This window comes from Temnothorax americanus, unplaced genomic scaffold, assembly GCF_048541705.1.
Source record: "Temnothorax americanus isolate GAGA-0224 unplaced genomic scaffold, ASM4854170v1 Scaffold21, whole genome shotgun sequence".
NCBI classification, from domain to species: Eukaryota; Metazoa; Arthropoda; class Insecta; order Hymenoptera; family Formicidae; genus Temnothorax; species Temnothorax americanus.
Window position 1 is genome coordinate 954,693 of NW_027509349.1, and position 20,082 is coordinate 974,774.

General features: G+C 40.1%; 1 protein-coding gene and 1 long non-coding RNA gene across 5 annotated transcripts in view; one reads left to right on the top strand and one right to left on the bottom strand.

Moving 5' to 3' along the window:
* Nucleotides 1-20,082, bottom strand: part of LOC143897820 (uncharacterized) — a 198,817-nt gene that overhangs the window by 61,981 nt on the left and 116,754 nt on the right. The window lies entirely within an intron of this gene.
* LOC143897762 (uncharacterized) overlaps nt 1-20,082 on the top strand; it is a 99,061-nt gene that overhangs the window by 44,022 nt on the left and 34,957 nt on the right. For all 3 annotated transcript variants that reach the window (XM_077406647.1, XM_077406649.1, XM_077406648.1), the window contains exon 4: nt 19,310-19,434. In XM_077406647.1, the coding sequence (XP_077262773.1) occupies nt 19,310-19,434 (125 nt within the window). The remainder of the gene's footprint in view (nt 1-19,309; nt 19,435-20,082) is intronic.

A 20,082-nucleotide genomic window follows, 5' to 3' on the forward strand; every position in this document is an offset into this window, starting at 1 on the left:
GTCGTGCGAGTGTAAAACACGTTACGTATTTTAATTAGACTGACATGTGGAGCGATGTTCGGCATTCGATATTATAATTAACGACTAATTGTAAAGCAATATTTGCGACCGAAATCATACGACGTATTCTCGTCAGTGATATCTCTTAGTACGGAGAGATGATGGATTTAAATATCCTATATATATGCATACCGTGAGCGATGCAAGGATATTTCACATTACTATTATTACGATATTATGCATCGTTATTATTATCATAACCACTTCTGACAGAATCTGCGAGCGGCTGGTATGATTTGCAAATATTTGCCGTTGACTTCAAATATCGATTTTGAAATACTGATTACACGGGTGAAAGAAGAACCAGCGGGCGGGAATGAGGTGGGGGGAATGGAGAAATGGAACGATGGGTAAAATTGATTCGTGGGCAAACAGGCGGTGGACGCAGCGAGCTAGAAAAATTGTATTGACTGGCCAAATGAATCTCCGTTGCCCGACATTATTTAAACAAGAAATGTTTGTCTGCTGTGCCGGCCGCAAGAATGCACATTTAATTGAAGGGCCCAGGCAGTCGCGCTATTTCAGCGGCGAATTTTGGAGATTCCCGAGATATCCCGAGGATCCGGTGAAATCCTCAGGATTCTCAGGATACACACACACTGCACACACACACATACACACACACACACACACACACACACACACACACACACACACACACACACACACACACACACACACACACACACACACACACACACACACACACACACACACACACACCTACGGATTCTCAAAGATTAGCTATAACTCACAGAGATTTCGGGATGTCCTCTGAGATCTCTCGAGATACGTTATATAGATATGACACGATCACGTTTGAATGCGCGCGAAGCCAAGAGTCGAATTAATTTCCTCGTCAGATCGTACGTCATGCAGTCGGCGCTCTTGAGCTTTTTGCTTAAAAGAACGCGACGTTTTACGTAATATGCAAGATACGAAGTTCGAAGAGATGATCTTGCACAGGTAGAGTTATTCAAACTTAAAGAGCCTGCTGTCACTTATATACGCTGTTTATTATACGTTTTAATAAGCTGTTCTTCTTTAAGATTTGAGAGCGCGAATTTAATCTCGAAACATGTGCTCACCGTCATGCATTTTAGATCTGATTAAAGACTCTTTTGGAGAAACACATAAATATATAGATAAAGAAAATTTAAATACGTAAAGATAAAGAAAAGTTTTAAAGAATCCAGATTATTTATTAGATGAAATAAGTAATGTTAATCAGCAACAAAATATGCTATACATACATTTAATTACAAATAATAGTCGGTATATATTTGGTGATCCACAATTAACGTTTATGCGAGAAGAATAAATTAATTTATTATTACTCACTCCACTCTCTATTTTTCTGATTACCGCAGTTTGACTGAGCGTCAGTCTAGATCAGATTCAATTTATGTTTAATAGATCGCTGTTTAATAGGGCTCCCAATTTCGCTCCGATACGACATTTCAGATCTGAGGTAAAGCCGCAAAACACGAAGGCACCTTAGTCGATCGTCTCGATATTCCGCCGTCGTAGCGACGAGTATTACAGAGCAGAGGCGCGGCTGCGGTATCGCATCGTGCACACTCATGCATCAGGGTACATCCTGATACAAAGGAACGTGTCCTGTATGACGTGCCAAGGCTCCGACTGATCTCTCTCTATCTCTCTCCCTCTCTCTCCTCCCCCTTCCACTCTCTCCCATCACTCTGTCTGAGATTCTGGCTTTCTTTTTCGCTCCTAATATCTGTCTTCTCTCCATACATCGCGTATAGAGCAACGATAATTTAGTTATTGAGACCGCCGATAACGTTGCGGCCACTGATGTAGCTTGAAAGCTTGATTAACGAAAATTCTCCTTACTCCACAACGGCACGTCTTCCGTGTGTGTGTGTGTGTGTGTGTACGAGCATTCGCCCGGCCGATGTTTACGCGGGCACCTCTGGACGCCGCGCCGCGGGCAGAATTAACCGGCGCGATGCGGCGTAATTGAAGCACCACCGGGGGAAATGGTATCTCCCGCCTCGTGGAGGATAATTATCGCAGAGAAAGGGAAAAGGTTCGGTAGCGCGCGTCTTGGTTTACCTCTAATATCTCTGTAGATAATTTTCACGGAACAATCGGTAAATATCGGAAAGTGTCAGATTTATTTATAACATTAATTAACGTTTTGCTATCATTTTTTAGCTTCAACTTAATATACACTGTTACTGTTATCTTTGACTTACTATAAAAGATATATGTGGAAACATTTCCGGCGTTATTCTATGACACTTACCCACTATCTTTTAAAGAAGATCTTAAGCGGCTTACAAGTTCATCTGATGTGTCCCTCCATTAAATTTTTTCTTCAGAAAAGCTTGAAAAGTAAAATTATGCCACACTGGATTTTATACAAGATCTACATCAAAAGATAGCGATTGAACAATGTCGCCGGAAATGTTTCAAAACATCCAATATTGAAAAAAGTCTTTATTATTGTATAAATGTATAGAGACATCCGCTCAAATTAAAAAGAAACAATTTTAAAGAGAATTGAAGGATCTTTAAAACTATATGTATCACTTAACTCCTATTTGCCGTTTCAGATTTTTGAAAGAGTAGCTACCCTGATCAAAAGAATGAAGCAGCACAGTTGAATTTATCGCAATTATATTTCTCTTACAAACAAAATTGATGTGATTCGAAATTGTTGTTGACTTGTCCAGTATATATAGAGATAAATTCATTTTAATCACGAAGCGAAAAAAAGGCGTGGTATTCTATACAGATATCTTCTCATATTTTTAGCAATCTTTTGGAAAAAGGTTGAATTCCGATATCTCAATAAACCAGAGAATCCCGTAGGTCTTGTATTTTAAATAACTTCACAGATTTTTCAGACACGCTCTTAGAAAACTTAGATATCCTGAAAAAAGTCTAAGAGGCTTATGAAGAATTCAAATCATTTTCGATCCCAGAAAGAAGACTCCCAAGAAACGATTGGATATCTTCTCGGTTTCTGTGGAGCAGCTGGGAATTTCTGTGTTCTCGGAGCGAATCCCGCGGGAAATATTGTCGGGCGTCTCCGAAGATTTTTATAGAGCGTACGACGAGCGGGGAATGTCGAACGAGGAACGACTATTTCTCGCGGAAAATAATCGCGCGGTCGCGCCCGGGGTCTCGCGAGTTCGCCGTGCGCCAAGCAAACGTGTCGGGAGTTACCGAGTCGAGAGGATTCCGCCTCCGCCATTTTAAACGACAATTCGCATTAGCACGGGCTACAGAGCGACTGATTGCCACGGACTTCTCATCCGCTCTTTGATATTAGTAAACTCATCTATTCCGGCCGCAAAACTTCCCCGGGAACTGTCGCTGTCGTCGTGCCAAATCGTCGTCGTGCCGGGGAACTGGCGGACGCGGACGCGGAACGTCGGGAACCGAGAATCGACAGGCCGACTGCCGGGAGATTAGCTTAAAAGTTTAACTCTATAAGCCTGTGTGGAAGTTAAATGGCGAGAACGTCTTACAAGTTCTGTCTTGAGTTAGTAAACTCTCCGGAAGGGAGAGAGATTCATTCAAATTTTATAAACCAATTTTAGAAACTGATTTATAAGCTATGATAAATAATTTCGGGCAAATTCATGTAGAAACAAATCATACATTTTTATATTACTATGATGCATTACAAAGAATAGGAGTTTTTCTTCAAATTTTCTCGGATGCAATGACACTCCCTTTGTTTAATAACAAAGGCGACAATAAAAAAAAAAATGAGAAAAAAATAGAAATTTCAGCTGAGTGCTGTTCCCGGAAACGTATAATTCTAATTCCTCAAGTATAGCAATTCATTCCATCCCCGAAGGAACGATAAAGGGCGAGGGTCGGACGAAGGCTAGACATTTAAATTAAGTGGCTTCCTTCGAAATTAGATCAGGGAAAATGTTCACCGTGAGTGTTTTCCGTCGCCATGACTTGACCAGAATATTTCGATCGAATAAGAGAGTGTAATTGGACCGTGTAATAACGATTTTGAGAAAGAAATGCAGAGAAAAGAGATTTTTAACAAAAATTGAATGATTTGTATACGTATGTGAGTATGTGTGTGTGGAATTTTTTTTAAATGTTGTTATATTTATAATGAATTTTTCACAAATTATGAATTTACTTCTCCAAAAAATTTTTGTCTTAAACTTTCCTTCCATCTTACTCGAAATTACTTAAATAGTAGTTAACAAAACTACTATTTAAGTAATAATTTATAAGAAATAATAAATAGAAGTCACACATATAATTTAAAGACTTTTAAGTATGTGATTTTGATGAATAACTTTTGACAATTTCAATTCCAAATTCTAAATTTGTTCTGACTTTTTCTGATTCGTACAAATAAATGTAAAATAAATTCACTCTTCACTTTTTTTTTGATCCTCCAATCTATTTTTACTCCTTATATTGGCTAATATCTGCGAGATTTTTCCAACGCGCGGTAAAGATGATACGCTTGATAGGTATCGGCGAGCTGATAACCTGAATTTATTTGCAAAGTATATGAGAGAGATCGCCAATATTTGTTATTAGCAATTATACGTCGATTTCAAGGAAATATTCCACTCTCCGTGCCTTCAAGCAGTTTACAATATATATCGTGTTATACAACATGTAGAAGCTGTGTATCGATAAAGTTGGGATACTCGGAGAGCCTCACATTTTTCGACATAATTAAATTTATGTTTTCATAATTTTTATATCTTTTATAAGTAAGTACTTGAAAGGAATTCTCCATAGCGATACAAGAGTATCGAAAAATATTCTACCGGCATCTCTCTTTTTAAACGATATTTCAATAATTATACATAACGCGTTTAAGCCTTTATTTTATTCTTACAAAAATAATTAAACTATTTCAACTTGAAATATTTTAGATAAAGTAATAATTTACACATTATTTTCTGTGAATTTAATTTCATTGAAATTATATCATTACGTGGCTTCTCGATTATTGAGCTTTCACAAATTGTATATATTGTTGGATTCCACTTCAATCTTGCACGCAACGTTTCAATCGATTGTTAGTATCGGTTTACGATTAAACGCTCGCGCTTTCCATAACGTGCTTTCCACAACGTGCGAGATAATTTTAGTCATCAAGACGCAAATCGACGCCCTTGTTTCGCTCACGCTACATTTATTCGCTATTAGTGATACATGATTTAGCCCGGCCTCTCTCCCTGACCCTTTCCGGTCTACGAATTCTCTCCGCCGTTCCTTCCGCGCTATCGCCGCGCTATCTCTCATAATTCGCGACGATATCATTATTATGCGTCGATGTTCTAAAATACTTCAGATAACATTAGGAACGTAAACTGGAAAAAAAATAAAGATAAAGTAAAATAAATAATTTGTTAATTGTGAGACACATTTAATAAAAAACAAATTTATGATGTAACTTTTAGCAGTTGGTTCCAAATTGATTCGGAATTTCTCTCTCAAAAGTTCCGTTATTTTAGGGCAAACTCATTAAATATCACGCAGGTTTTTGGGAGCGTCATAAATCTCTTTTTCAAAAGACAACCGAGTTCGATTCATATAGTTTAGCTAAAATATTGATATTACAAGTTCGAAAGTTGAGTTTTTTAAATTGACTGACGATAAAAAGTTCAACTCGGTTTCGGAGCTTGAGATCGATCAGTACCGGCGCACGTGTTCTTGCGAGAACCGAAAGAAGCGCGGGCTGCAACGGAGCGCAGTTAAAGGCGCCTCCGTTGACGCGCGGGACGCTCGCACATGCATCGGAATTGCAAATGCTATCAGTGGGATAAAAATTGGCTGTCATCTGACGCGAAACGAAAAGAGGAAAAAGAGTGGCAGCTCGTCAACTGGAAAAAGGCGTGGGGGCAGATGAAGGGGGCGGGAGAGGGTGGAGAGCGGGCGTGGAGCGCCCGGTTGAAATTAATTTCCATCGCGCTTGCTTTCTCTCTCTCTCTCTCTCTCTCTCTCTCTCTCTCTCTCTCTCTCTCTCTCAAATATTCCAAATTTTGTAAAAAAACACGTCTCGTACCGTCGGATATGGAAATCGATCCCTGGCGATTATTTCTCGATCGAGGGGGTCGGCGACGTAACGTCGAACTCGGAAAAATGCGTCGGGACGCGCTGCAGTGACAATTTACTCGGATAAATGCGTAACAGACTATCCGGGATGTATTTTAAATCCCCGGTTCGTGAATGTGCATGTGCCATGCGCGCGTAGGACATATATCTATATTTTTTTTATAATAATTTTTCTTTCAAACGCACGCGCGACACTCTTGCGTGACAGGGGGGTTGTGTGAAACCTGTTAAATATTTAAATTAATCCTTTTACACACACACACACACACACACACACACACGCGCGCGCGCGCGCGCGCGTGCGGTCGCCGGTCTTTTTCGAAAGCCCGCAATAAATAACTCGACAACAGCCCTGTTTCCGTTGCAAAACTAATTTCGCGCCGCGCTGGCGGGGACTCAGGTGGGTCGCGACAAACCGCGCGCAACTCTCGGCTTGAATAATTTCTGTTTTAGTAAAAAAAAAAAAGACACGGTATTTCGGAATTAAAGCGGCCGAATCGGACGGACGTGCAAATTATCTGTTCCTATTATATTTGATATATATACCAAATTACAGTCCTCGCGGAATGTTTTACAATCGACGACAAGCGAACATGTGTTTCTTGTGAAATTTTTAGAATTCTTTTTTAGTAAAACAGTTGCAAAAAATTCCTTTTATAATTATCTAAATTATAACATTTTATGCAATAAATCTAAAATTAAAGCTCTATTAAAAATAAAATTAAAATTGTTTGCAAAACCAATTATATTGAAAAGAAATATATTCTCTTCAGTGTATTCCAATAAAATAATATCTGAGATAGTAACTTTCTGAAGACGTCACGTTTCGCTTAGAAAAAAAAATCCACGAATGCGATATAAATATTACGATACAAATCGTTGAATTTATACAGATGATCGGCGATGAGAAAGTCGCACGGTCTCTTCGAGAGTTTGATAATCGGCCAGAGAGATTCGCGAGAGATAGACGCGCGGCTGCAATTCTAATAATGCACTCGAGGAAGCACGTCGTTTTGGTGCAACAGGTGACGCGACTCGAAATTGTCAGCGTTTCATCTGATGATAAAATCAGGCCACATATAGGTTGTACAATGCAGACGAGGAGCTTGCCTCGTTCCTGAAATCGGCCCGCGATGCAATCAGGCGTTTCAGCGCCGATATGCATCGGACCAGTTGCACTAGCGTGCGCGTCGCCTCTGTGTTTTACAAATCACGCGATTCTCCTTCTATCAACACTTTATCAAATAACGTAAAAAAACTTCGTTAACGGAAGATCTCCAGGAAGGAAGAGCTCAAATTGTAATTTAAACCGTTACATATATATTTTTTTAAATTATATACTATATATATATTTTTTTTATTCGCGGATCGAAAACACTAAATATTTGGGCGATTTTAAAGAGGATATGAAAGTGATTATATTATAAGTCACCAGATTATTTCTTGCAGTCTTGGACATTTTAAAACTTCAAACCAGGAACACCACATATTTTACCCTGTCTTTCTTCAACACATAAATCGGACACAAGTGGAAGGATTAATTTATTGTAATACCCGTGGAAGATTTTGGCGCCACTCATCATCCACTTTGCGAACGAGCGAGATAAGATTTTTCAGAAATTTATCGGGACGTCGCGCAGTGCTGCCGTTCGAGCTTTAAGGCTCTCATTTTCGCCGGTGCACGCGCTTATCGAGGCCGAAACCTTATCGAGTCGCGAGAAAAGATCGGGGATCCATCGGGGTGGAGGCGGCCGAAAGAAAATGTCCGATCTGTAAAATGCAGAGACGCGTATAGATAACTCTTTTCCTCCCCCTTCTCCTTTGTTTTCTCTCCCTCCTCGCGTTCTTGGACAATTTATCAGGGATTTCGGTTCGAATGCTGCGGGCTATCGTTTCGCGCGCACACGACCTATATTTTTTACAATTTTTTTCCCCTCCAAGCCGTTTTTCACGCCGCGAGTCCGTGCGGGTTTTATCGAACTTATCCCGAAAATAACGCCATATAATTTACCGAACAGAATGGGGAGGAGGAAAATAAGCTGCGGCTTATTTTATCGATCCCTCGAATCTTCGGCTATTAGTATCTTTTTTGCGCGTTTTTAACATCTTCAGTACCATTTAGTTATAGAGTCAATAAATCTCTGCTTTTTATATCTCGAAGCTATATTAAATTTTCAAATTCCAGAGAGAGAATACCAGATTATCTAATTCCCCGAATAGGTAAAATTGAAAATTTTTGAATTGTAAATTTCAGCTTAGAAGAATTTTATCTTTGTGTTAAAGAATGCTCTTCTCTTATCTTTCATTAATAGAAATTAAATTTTATAAAAAATATGTATATTTATTAGAATTGGGAGATAAATCGTGTCAGGTTATTATAATGTAAACTTAATTCGCTTAAGGGTTCCGATCGTAAATTAGTCTCCCGCCAATAACTCATCACAGACCATCGAAAGCCACTTATGTATCCCAAGGATGACGACTCGACTGTCTTTCTCCGACCAGGATGGCGATTTTTAGGTAATGCAGGATCGCGATTCAATAAGTTCAAGGAATTCGCAGAGAAGGTTCCTAAATTTATAAGAAAAAAAACTAGAGGCGGATCGCGTGGGGGATCCGATGGCTCGATAAACCCGCGGAATCTGAGGGTTTGATCAAATGGAGCCAGAAATCTATGAAGTTCTAAAAATCTCCTGGATCTCCGGAGAGTCTCGAAATAACCCTCGGGGAGAAAAACGTCGCGCCACTTCGCGGCCGCCATTCAGCCCGGGGAATAACGGGCGAGGAGGGCGATTTCCAATCTTTGTGCCCGAAAATCGTCCTTTATCCTTCAGCCAGAATTACCGGCCGGGAGGAAAGAAGTATAAGGATATAACATCGTCCGGGAAAACTTCCCCCGTTGCCCTCTTTCCCCTGGCCGGGCCCAGGCCAGGAGCCGAGAAGACCGAGAGTTCTCGAGCTAGAGGGTATAGTTCGGATTACAGGCAAAATACATCGAAATCGAATTCCTTCATCCCGTGCGGCCGGCTTTCTCCCTTTCTTTGTGCGTCGTCTCCTTGCGAAAACATTGTGATGAAATGTCCGTTCTATTTATCTGTTTTATTTATAAAAATGATAGAGTATAAGTGTAAAAATCGCAACCTGACGTTTAAAATTGCCATTCGTATGTTATAAATTTAGATTAAGATATATAAAATTTTTTGTAGGGGCGCTTAAAGGCGAAGGTACAATATTACGAAATTATAGCAAAACTGTCTATTTTTATATTCAAATTATCTATTTTGTTAACTCTTCTATTCTCTCTTTTTATTCTTTTCATTAATATGATCAGCTATTATTTTCCATCGTTCTTTTTCTAAATAAGCTCTTTTGAATTTTAATTACGGTTTGAAAAAGCTAGTCTTTTTTGCAACCTTGATTGCTCGTATATCTTTTCACAATTATAATTTTTCTTAACTGATCAAAGTATATATAGTCTATTCATTTCTGATATAACAAAGGACTTATAAGAATTGGTTCAGTAGGAGAAAAGGTATATAAAGATGAAAAACATGATTTTATAGAAGAGCGCACTTCAAAAGTTTTGATACTTTGGTGTCACGACCTCATATTTCTTGCAGCAATTTGTCCTCTTTTTCTTTATCTATTTCAAATCGAGACTGCAGATGAAAGCTACCAAGAGACAATTTAAGTAATAAAACCTTTAATTATCTCTTAATAATCTACTTTTAATTATTCAAGTGAAATCATTCGAAAGAATTTATTTGTCCAACTTTATTTTGAGATATATATATTAAAAAATTATTTTATACAGCTATAAATGTTATACAAAAAACAATGTACTTCGGTAAAGAAATTTTTTAAAATTAATATTCTTGTTATTTTTAAGTAACGTACTTTTTCTTGAAATACGTGACCGCTTAATTGTGTTATCTCTTTCCATTCACTCTCTCGGATCTTGAATCCTATATTAAGCCAAATCCTATATGGTAAGTCGGGATAAAAACGGCCATCAAAAATAATTAAACAACGTACGCGGGACTCGCGCTATACGACAGAGGGATTGTAGAATAAAGTCTCGAAATTTCGTGGCTTCCATCCATTTTGTCGTTTCGCCCTCATGCCTTTCGCCGCTTTACTCTATTTGGCGCAAGAATAAACTCCCGTTGAGAAGATAAAGAGTTGGCCGGCTGCACAGAAAAAGAAGGATGCGAGAGGAACGTGACAAAGAATATTGCGGAGGAAATAGATCGGAGGATGCGACAGCAGTTTGACAACGTAAACACGGCTGCCTTATGAGTCAAGAACGCTTAATCCAGTCGAGAGTGAAAAGCATTTTTGCAAATATTAAAAATTTTATTTGATTGAGGGGGCAGGGGGAGAAGAACATTCTAATTATTGTTTTTACATTATCCCAACAAAAGATTAAAAAAAATAGTTTATTATTTGATTTAAAAATTAATTTTAAGTATTTTGAAAAAATTCTCTTACGTCATTAGTTACAAATTTGAGATACCAAAAATTGTTAAATGAAAAATAAAATTCGAAGATTGCTTAAATAATAGTTTAAAGTCACGAGACCTCCCCGTTTTGTTTAGTTTTTAAAAAATAAATCTAATAATTACTGTGTAAAATTATTAAAATGACATATAAACGTCTATACACAGTGGTTATCAAGAAGTTTCTCAAAACAAATCTTTTTTCATCTCCTTTTTTATCACTCAGAGGATCTTCCTTTATCTCGATATGATTATATACACGAATTTTGAGGGAACACCTTTTCCCCAGAAATTCCACCGCGATAATGGCGTCCGACTCGTCTCTTTTTCGGTCGAAAGTAATTCAGTGATCGAGGCGTTGAAGCGCCGCGACGAATGAAATCCCGGGGGGAATAGGAGAGTCGAGAGGGAAGACAGCCGAGAGTTCTCGGGAAAGAATCCATTCGCCATTCTTCCAGATGGCTATTCAGCTACATATTAAATGGTGGTATCCCCTCACACCCCCTGGACTCGCTCGGGACTCATCATTTGTCTCATTCTGCATCCCGCGACGTCCTCTTTTCGCAACCGTCTCGCAACGAAGAGCTGTGCACTCTCTCTATCTCTCTCTCTCCCTCTTTCTCTCTGTGTCTGTCTCTCTGTCGCTCTCTCCCACCGCCACACCTCTGGACACCCGCGGTAGCCATCTTGCCGCCCTTTTCTACGTGCCCATTGTTACTGGCCCTTCATTGTCTCCCGTCGACGTAACTCGCTCGACTGGCACACGCTCGCGTCGGAAGCGGAAACGTTGGGGGCGCGTCTGCTCGTGTTCCGCGTTCCGCTCGCCAAAAAAAAAAGAAGAGAGAAAAACAGGGAAAAATCCACGAAAATTGCGGTGAGGTAAAAGCTAAAACGTTATACGCGCATATAGTCGACACTAATTGAAATATCTAATTAATATTACTGAGTGTTACACTACTGATTACATTAAGGTAGCATTTTAAATATGAACGGAATCAGTTTTTCTCTTTAGAGTCGAAATTTCACGTTAAATATATATTCCGTATATTCTAAAAAACTTCTTAACGTTCCACGTCAAATATCTTTATAAACAATTTAATTAAATTACTGTTTTAATTAAAATAAAATTTACAAAACAAACAATTTATTAGTATGACTAACACATTATACGTATGACATTTTTGTCAGGGAAGTTGTATTTTATAATGTAATTTCAGTCATTTGACGTAAAACGATCTCGCCAAAAAATAAAAACCTTTTTTTTGTAAATGCAATTAATAATGAAATAAACGTATCGAGTTTTCGCCGTCTGACCATCAGATATCGCTGTTTCTACTCCCTCCCGGCGTATATGAAATCACGTCGAGCAACCACGCGTGCAAAACTGGCATGATCGACGTACGAATAAGGGCAAAATTCACGGATGAATTACATGGCGCCAACCGAACGTTTGGAATTCTCGTTTATCAAATACGTGACGTCTTTAGCCGCTTAAATTAAACGAGCCCCGTTGTAACTACTCCGAATACGAACATTTATCTTCGTACAGTAACCGGTCCCCCTGTTTCCCGACGTGCCTTTAGATGCCCTTTGCGATACTCGTTTTTCGTTATGTCAAACGGCATCCCCCTTCTTCCATTCGCCGCACGACCCTTAATGATCCCGATATTCATCTTATTTAAAGAGATGCGAAGAAATGTGCCGCGAGAGCATTGATCGTTAAGCCCACTTTAGACGATTTATTTTATAACTCGCGTGAGATTTCATGGTAGAATTCTATTTATAATTTTTTCGTGCCATATATTCTGACGTATATGATGTGCATTCTGATTTTTCAAGTATCTTTTACATATATTACACGGCGCATGAGATTATGAATGGAATTACATCCTAAATTTAGACGCGAAATTTCAGATCGTCTAAAGTGGATTTAAAATTGAACGAAGAAACGAGGCTTTTTATGGCCTCGCGCGAAACACGCGCATCGCACCGAATGTATTGAAATAGGAATCGTTCGATTTCCTTATGCTGAACCAGGTTGAAAGGAAGCCCGTGGGATTTCGCGCGATTCTGCCGCTTTCGCGCCGTGGATATATTTTTGAAGATTGGCAATTCGCGAGGTGTGCATCAGGTATCGCGCGCAGGGCGCGTAATATATCAGGCGAATAACATTGAACGAACAGTCGGAATTTTATCCGAATTAATAACGGCGAGGCGCGGAACCAACGTTTGACGTTAGCTACGGCATCTTCGAGCTTTCGGGGATCAAAGACTTAGTTTAATTAGAAGCGTTCTCTATCTCCTGGTAGGGAAAGCGTCGCGCGTCGGGGCGCGCTTCAAAGCGCGGCCATAATCCGCGCGTTAACGAGCCTGGCGCACTAAAATCGTTACTTTGACGCATCGCAATTATTTATTGTGACGAGAGTCAGCTAAATTGGCTTCTTGCGATCTACGACGAAAGACACCGTGATCAAAGCGCGTATTTACTTTAATCAGTCGGCGGGATCGCTCCGCTGCGCTTACTATTTGAGGGGATTAACGCGAATCCGGAATGTCGTGCGAGTATTTAAGTGACAAGCGGCGAGAAATAATTGCTGGAGAATTATGAGAAAGCGATTTTACAGACCTTTCGTCCAGGAGCGAAATTAATCATCGAAATCAATCTTTGCGTAATAAATTAATTTCAAAACAGAAAAATGATTAATCGTGTTATTTCTTCCTTGTGATTTAGTTGCAAGACAAAATATATTTTTGGTCTAAAAGTCCAACACGTCTTAAATATTACTTTTTGTATAATCCTATCTTGATATTACCTTTAAAATAATATTAAAGAAAAAATTACATATATATAATATCCTGATGTTACCAAAGGTCTCCTCATTAAAGTTATTTAAATTTTAAAATAAAATATTAGTTGTAGTTAACAAGAAAAGTCGAGAACAAAATGAGAGTCCAATACATCCTAAGTATATTATTATTCGTATAATCCACCTATTTTGTTATTATCTTTTTAAAATAATATTAAAGAAAAAATTGTACATATAATATCTTGATGTTAACAAAGCGTCCCTCATTAAATTTATTTAAATTTGAAAATTACAATTAGTTGTAATTAACAGGAGAAGTTGTGCTTTTGGGCCTAATCAGAGATGCTGCGCGGTGAAGACAAATAATGGACCGAAGCAAAAATTGTATCGCTCTGTGACTAAAATGATGAGGCTTCGACCATGAAATGGGCTGTTCTCGTGACAGCACTCTTCGAGCAAAAAGCGGAGGCATCACCCGCATCACACGAGCTAGAGGTCAATAATTCGGGAAAGATGCAATGTGATGCGACGCCGACACCGGGCGAAGTGGCACTCTCGCGAAATCCGACGCTCTCGACGCTCGCGTGACAGCGCCACGCCGCGTCTTCTGAAATTTCACGCCCAAGTGTAAGATGCTGTAAGCTGGAACGCCCGAGTGGAATTGATCGAGTTTGTCGGCGGCGATATAACGAGATAACTTTTAAAAATATCCGTTCTCACAGGCGCGCGCGTTCTTATACATTGTGCAATCACGTCCGGCGCGCTTTCTCTCACGCAAAGATTTGTTTCTGCAAAGTTTCCTAATTCGATTCCGATTTGTACGCTGCAGCTTGCCATCGGCTGCAAAATTAACGACAATAAAAATGTAGATATGTTTCTCCATTCCGGAAATTCCACGACGTTTCACTCCTCACGCTTCTCGCTCGTACGTTTTGGACGAAGGATTGACATAAATAATTAATCGCAATTATTAATCGATTTGTGACAGAGGTATTGCGATGCATCTCTCTGCTGCTTGGTTTCACGTACCAGTTGATAAACCTTGTACAAATATCCAATATGGTATAATAAATGCAAAAAAAAAAAAAAACGAAAAGAGAACGAGGCGCTTAGCGCGCGTGTTGGGTTTGCAATAACGATAAACACGCGTGCACACAACGGGAGAATTAACGGGAAAAAATGATTCATCGCGTAATAATACCCCGGTCGCATGGGGAAAGCGGAGCGTTATCGCGCGGATCACAATCGCGGCGATTTACACGACAATTGAACGCGCCGATATTCGCGCGGACGAATATACGAACGGCAAATGAAATGGGCGCAACGAGTGGCGTTTAAAGTAGCGCGTAATAAAATAAATCGAACGCGCGGCGATTAATACGCGGACGGGTTATTATAGCGGCGGCGGGGAGGGGGGACGTGTGAAAGGGGCGCGTGGGCGCCCCCTTGCCGTAAATAACAATAAAACTCTATTAATGTGGTAGCGCTGATAGTTACCCCGGCCTGGCGTCGAGCCAGGAACATATACCGCGTCGGCTATTCACCCCGCGAAATACATGCCTTCCCTATCCACCTCGTGCTCTCGGGAGGGTGGATGATGGCGCGCGGGCGCGCGCGCGCTCCCGGGCGTGGGGCACGAAGGGGTTGCGCGCTCTCGCATACCGATCCTACGTCCGTATGTAATGCAGAACGGTTATGCGGCATTACGCACCGGGATAGGCACTCCGAAACTGGGCAATGGCGCCGTATCACTGACCGGCCGCTCGTCAAATTGGTCCGGAGCAAACATCGGGATGCTTGCGGTCGGTGATGTAACGCATCCCGATCGTCGTAAACGTCTTTCTCGGGTTGGACGAGCGTATTTCTTTTGTAGAGATTATATTTGGACGTACGTATAGAATCGTATTATCTGTATTAAAGAAATAAGAGACATTGAGCGGTAATTAACGATCTCAGAATTTGATATACATATATATTGCATTATATTGCAATTAATATACATATAAGATTAAAAGACAGATAAAAGATTCGCGCATGTATTACATTGAGAGATTAAGGTGAGAATATAGAATTAATTAAGATTGAATTTTTATTTTGTAGACTAAAATTACACTCTCAGCATTATTTAAATTTATATATAAATATCTAAAATGGATACATGTATATAGGGTGAGGCATCTTGTATAACTTATGCGTTGTATAAAAAATTTTTATATACAAAAGTTGCATGATTTCAAGAAGGTCATTATATAGTAATATACTTTTTCTTATAAATGGAGGCGTTTCAGAGATTTAAAGTCAACTTTGGTTTTTTTTTAAATTATGCGGCTGTTAGAAAGTATATTGAATTCTGAGTATAAATGTATTATCGCTTATTGGTTCCAAAACTTAAGTACTTAAGTACTTGATTACATTTTTTATGTAATTGTATTTTTAGATTGCAAAATAAAGCATGTACTACACACAGTAACATATACACAGAAAGAAGAGAAGTGTCAAATCAACACTTTATACTTATATTTATATACTTGCGTAAATACGCAAGTACATATAATCTTGAAATGAGATTATATTGCATTAAACGAAGAAAACTTGCTCGAACGAAGATTTATATAGTTAAACGAAGTTTTATATAGTTCAATCGAGAAAAAAAAGTTGAAATAAAAAGTTGAAATTCTTATAAGAAGATTATATTTTCTTGCGTACATACAAGTATATCAGTGTTGGTTTAACACTCCTTTTTTTCTGTGTATAAAGTTTTATATATAAAACATAGTTTACTGTCTTAAAAGCATTAAGAATCTGAATCCGAAACCAGGCACGTAAAAATTGAGAACCTGGGCGTTTGCTATTCAAATAGGAAAAAAATTATAATGTTTGCTCGAGGAATATAAAAAAGTTAGCTTAAGCCGTGGGGGTCGGAAAAGACGCGAAAAAAAGGATCGCAGAGGCATCGGTGGGATAATCCATCCTCGGCCCCTCGAGCGAGAGCGTTTGTTTTCCCTCGATTGCTATCGAATCGAGGTGGAAACGATATTTGTCGCCCACTCGGAAAGGAACTTTCGTCGACTTCGTCCTCGAGGTATAGCCCGAGGACGTTTCGCGCGATCCTGCAGGAAAGTCTCGACGATTTTTCCTCACGTACTTCCAAGGGAGCTTAATCGCGTCTTAACTATACGTCTTCAACGAATTTTAACTATCGCGTATAAAATCATATCCCACATATGCCCACGCGACCAGGGTTCCTAATTCAAGAGTCTGAACAGCGTCGACAGAGCCTTAACTTTTTAAACATTGCAGGCATACACGAGAAAAAAAACTAACTGCAGATATATTGATATATACATATATATATATATATATACAGAATTATTTTTTTATACAGAATTATTTATATAAAAAATAATTCTGTATTATTTATATGAGTTCGTTTATTCCATTTTTAAAATGTTGCTCTGTCTCAAAGTTGGAGATTTGGTAATATTCTAAAATTTCCCAAAATTGTTGTGTACTTATTTAATTTTTATTGGAAGTATTTGAAGCTTGTATTTCCCCCAGAGCACTCAAGGGATTAACTGTACACAATATTCATCCAAAATTCAGATTTGCGAGATATACTGGAAACGCGATGTTGTGATCGATTTTCGCGGAGTTTACGTCGAAGTATCGGTGAAACCGTGTCTTGCGAGACTTCTCGATTCCAGTCGCTTTGGGAGCAATGCGCTTTATTACGGTTAAACAGGCTGACCGAGCAGTATATTACCGCGGGACGGCTTTGATTTATTGCTAGGCAGGTCTGCCAGCCCAGTGCCCAATATCCATACCCGGTCCCATCGGCGAACAACGCCCGGGCGTCCCTATTCCCTCATCGCCGCGTCGACGCGTAGCTTTTCTCCTCGCCGACCGAAACTATTAATTCCCATCTCCCGCGGCGACCGACGCCGCATAATTCGATTCCACGGTATTACCGCACGACGACGGAACTGCGAGACGACGCGCGATTGCATTGTGGCGTGCAAGCCGAGAGTTTCGAGCTTTACGCTCTGAAACCTTGAGTTCCACAGGCGCCAAAAGTGAGCCTTAATTATTTCGTCAAACTGTTCCGGCAGCCGTTCAACGGTCTCTCGATTTCGTCGGAAAAGTATTTATTTATGGCAAAACTATGGAAATTTGTTACAATATCTTAGTTACAGTTAATTGAATAATCATTTTAAATACTTTCTAATAAATAAACAAATTATGGTCAGTTCGTTCTTCATTGAATGTTTTCTTCAATCAGATTCTATAAAACTAATGAATAATATTCGAAACATATTGTGTCTTAACTTTAGACGGTTATTTCGCTGCCTTAAAGGATCCAATTAGTTGTTATATAATATATACTAGATGACAATCATAGAAAGCCGTTGAAATTACACAACTGTTATATTCTATGATAAAAAAAATAAACAGAATGAAATAAATTAAACACTAGTTTGCTAATAAAAAGATAACGGGTTTCTTCTACAGTATTTAATTTATTTCATTCTGTCCAATCCTTTTATCCCCAAATAATAGTTATTTAGCTTCAGCAACTTTCCGATTGTCATCCCGCGTGCATATGTTCAAGTTTCGTATTTCCCCCCCCTCCCGGAATTTCCAGATTACCAAATTGTCTTTGTTAAATAATTCTCCACGGCTTAACGTTCCGATCGTGCGCGAATGCCGCGCGATCGTCGATATATCCAGAGATGCTTGGCGCCGTGCTCGCGCGGAAACAAGAGGCGCAACCGAACAAGGAGCCGCGCCGTGAAATTGCCGCGCGCGAGATCGAGACTTAAACGTCGTCGAGGCAGGTCGATAGGCGGGCTGCTGCATGCGCGCCGTTATACCCGGTATGCCCCATTTACCCCGATAGCTACGAATACGTGTATTATAGCGCCCGCTTCGAAACTCGTCCCGCCGCGCCGATGGTCGACCTCCACCTGCAAACGACATTCCCTCGCGATGTAACGACTCGCGTTTCTCCGGTGGGGCGCAAGCTGCAACCGCGCCGTGAGGGGGGAGGGGATGAAAAGCCGGGGTGGGCGAAGGGTTAAGGGTGGAGTATGGCAGGAATGTTGCGAAACGTTTCGCGGAGTTGTAGACGCCGTCTTCGTTGAATTTCCCAGCGTGGGAAATGTAGGTACTCGATATTCCTCGCGGCACTCTCGGGGTTTTTTCTTCTCTTCACGGAATAAATTTGAGTTTATAGACGCGACTATTCCTCGCTTAGAACTAGACGTGTTCTTTTCTTAACTTCCAATTTAAGATGCATGGAACATTAATGGAACATGTTAATTCAACATCAAAGAGAATACTCGATAGTGTAAAAAAAATATATATATATATCCAAAAAAATAAATTAAAAATATAAATTAAAAATCTGACTCGGAAAGTCGATTTTGTGTATACAGAATGTCAAGTGGAGGAAGTCGCGATAGCTAAATCGCAATATTCATGCGACAGATATCGTCCTATTCGCTCTCGACGCTCGTAAAAATGATCTCGATCGATTATTTCGATTTTTACGATTTTTACTGGCAGTTTGACGCGCGTGAAAAAAAAAATAGTAAAACGTAAAGTCATGTCATACTTCAGCACTCTAATAAGGCTGCCGTAAATTGATATCGATTCCAAGAGCGGGGTTGCAGCAATGACGGCTGATAGCTGCTGGCGTTATCGCTTTTTCTTCCCCCGGGAAACGCGACGTGGAAAAACATTTAAAAATAACACGCTTGAAATCCGCGGCGCTGCGAATGCACAAATGGAACCGTGGACACGCTTCCTCATCTTTAACGATCTATCTGACGAAATGTGTATATATTTTACTTGTTTCAGGATCTCCGCGCCCTTCCAGGTGGTCGCCGCGATCTTGATCTTCGCCGCGACGGTGTCGGCTCTGATCGGCCATTGCTATTCCGATCACAGGACCCTCGTAGCCTGCGGACTTTTCCTCCTAAGCGGTAAGCAAATACGTCATCGAACTTTCTTAACCATTTTTTTTTTACTAAAAATCTCTACCGTTAATTATTCACTGTAACGAAGTAAAAGTTATTGATTTCGTATAATAAATTATATTTTGTTATTTTGATTGCGCAACTTGTTTTAGTTCCGTGTTCGTCCTCCCGCGTTGTCGTCAATTCGTCTCTACATGTTAAACATAATACCTATAGGTTTTGATGTGACAACGATTCATTACGTGGGAGCGCATGTATTTGGCAGCTCGCGGCTTACTTTACTTTTCCGACAACTCAATTCTCGGGGGAGCGGGTAGGGAGGGTGATGTCTCCATTCACGGCGAGATGCGCACGTTCGCGTTGCAAAGGGGGTGGAAATGATCTATCTGCCATGCCCCCGCGGTTACAGCGAGGGGACCTGTGGGTTACGGGCTGAGATCGGGATGCGCAGCGATCTCTAAACGCGTCCGTCGCCGAGGAACGCCGACGCCTTCCCATTTCCAAACCTTTCAGGACGCCCCGACCCCCGTATATCTTACCCTCCCGCCCGCCCTCCTCACTTCCGCGACCTTTCTTCCTTTTTCTCATCCGGCAGGTGAGCCGATATCGTGCGCGCATGATTCAAACGAAATCGAAATTCGGGCAGGAGTGACG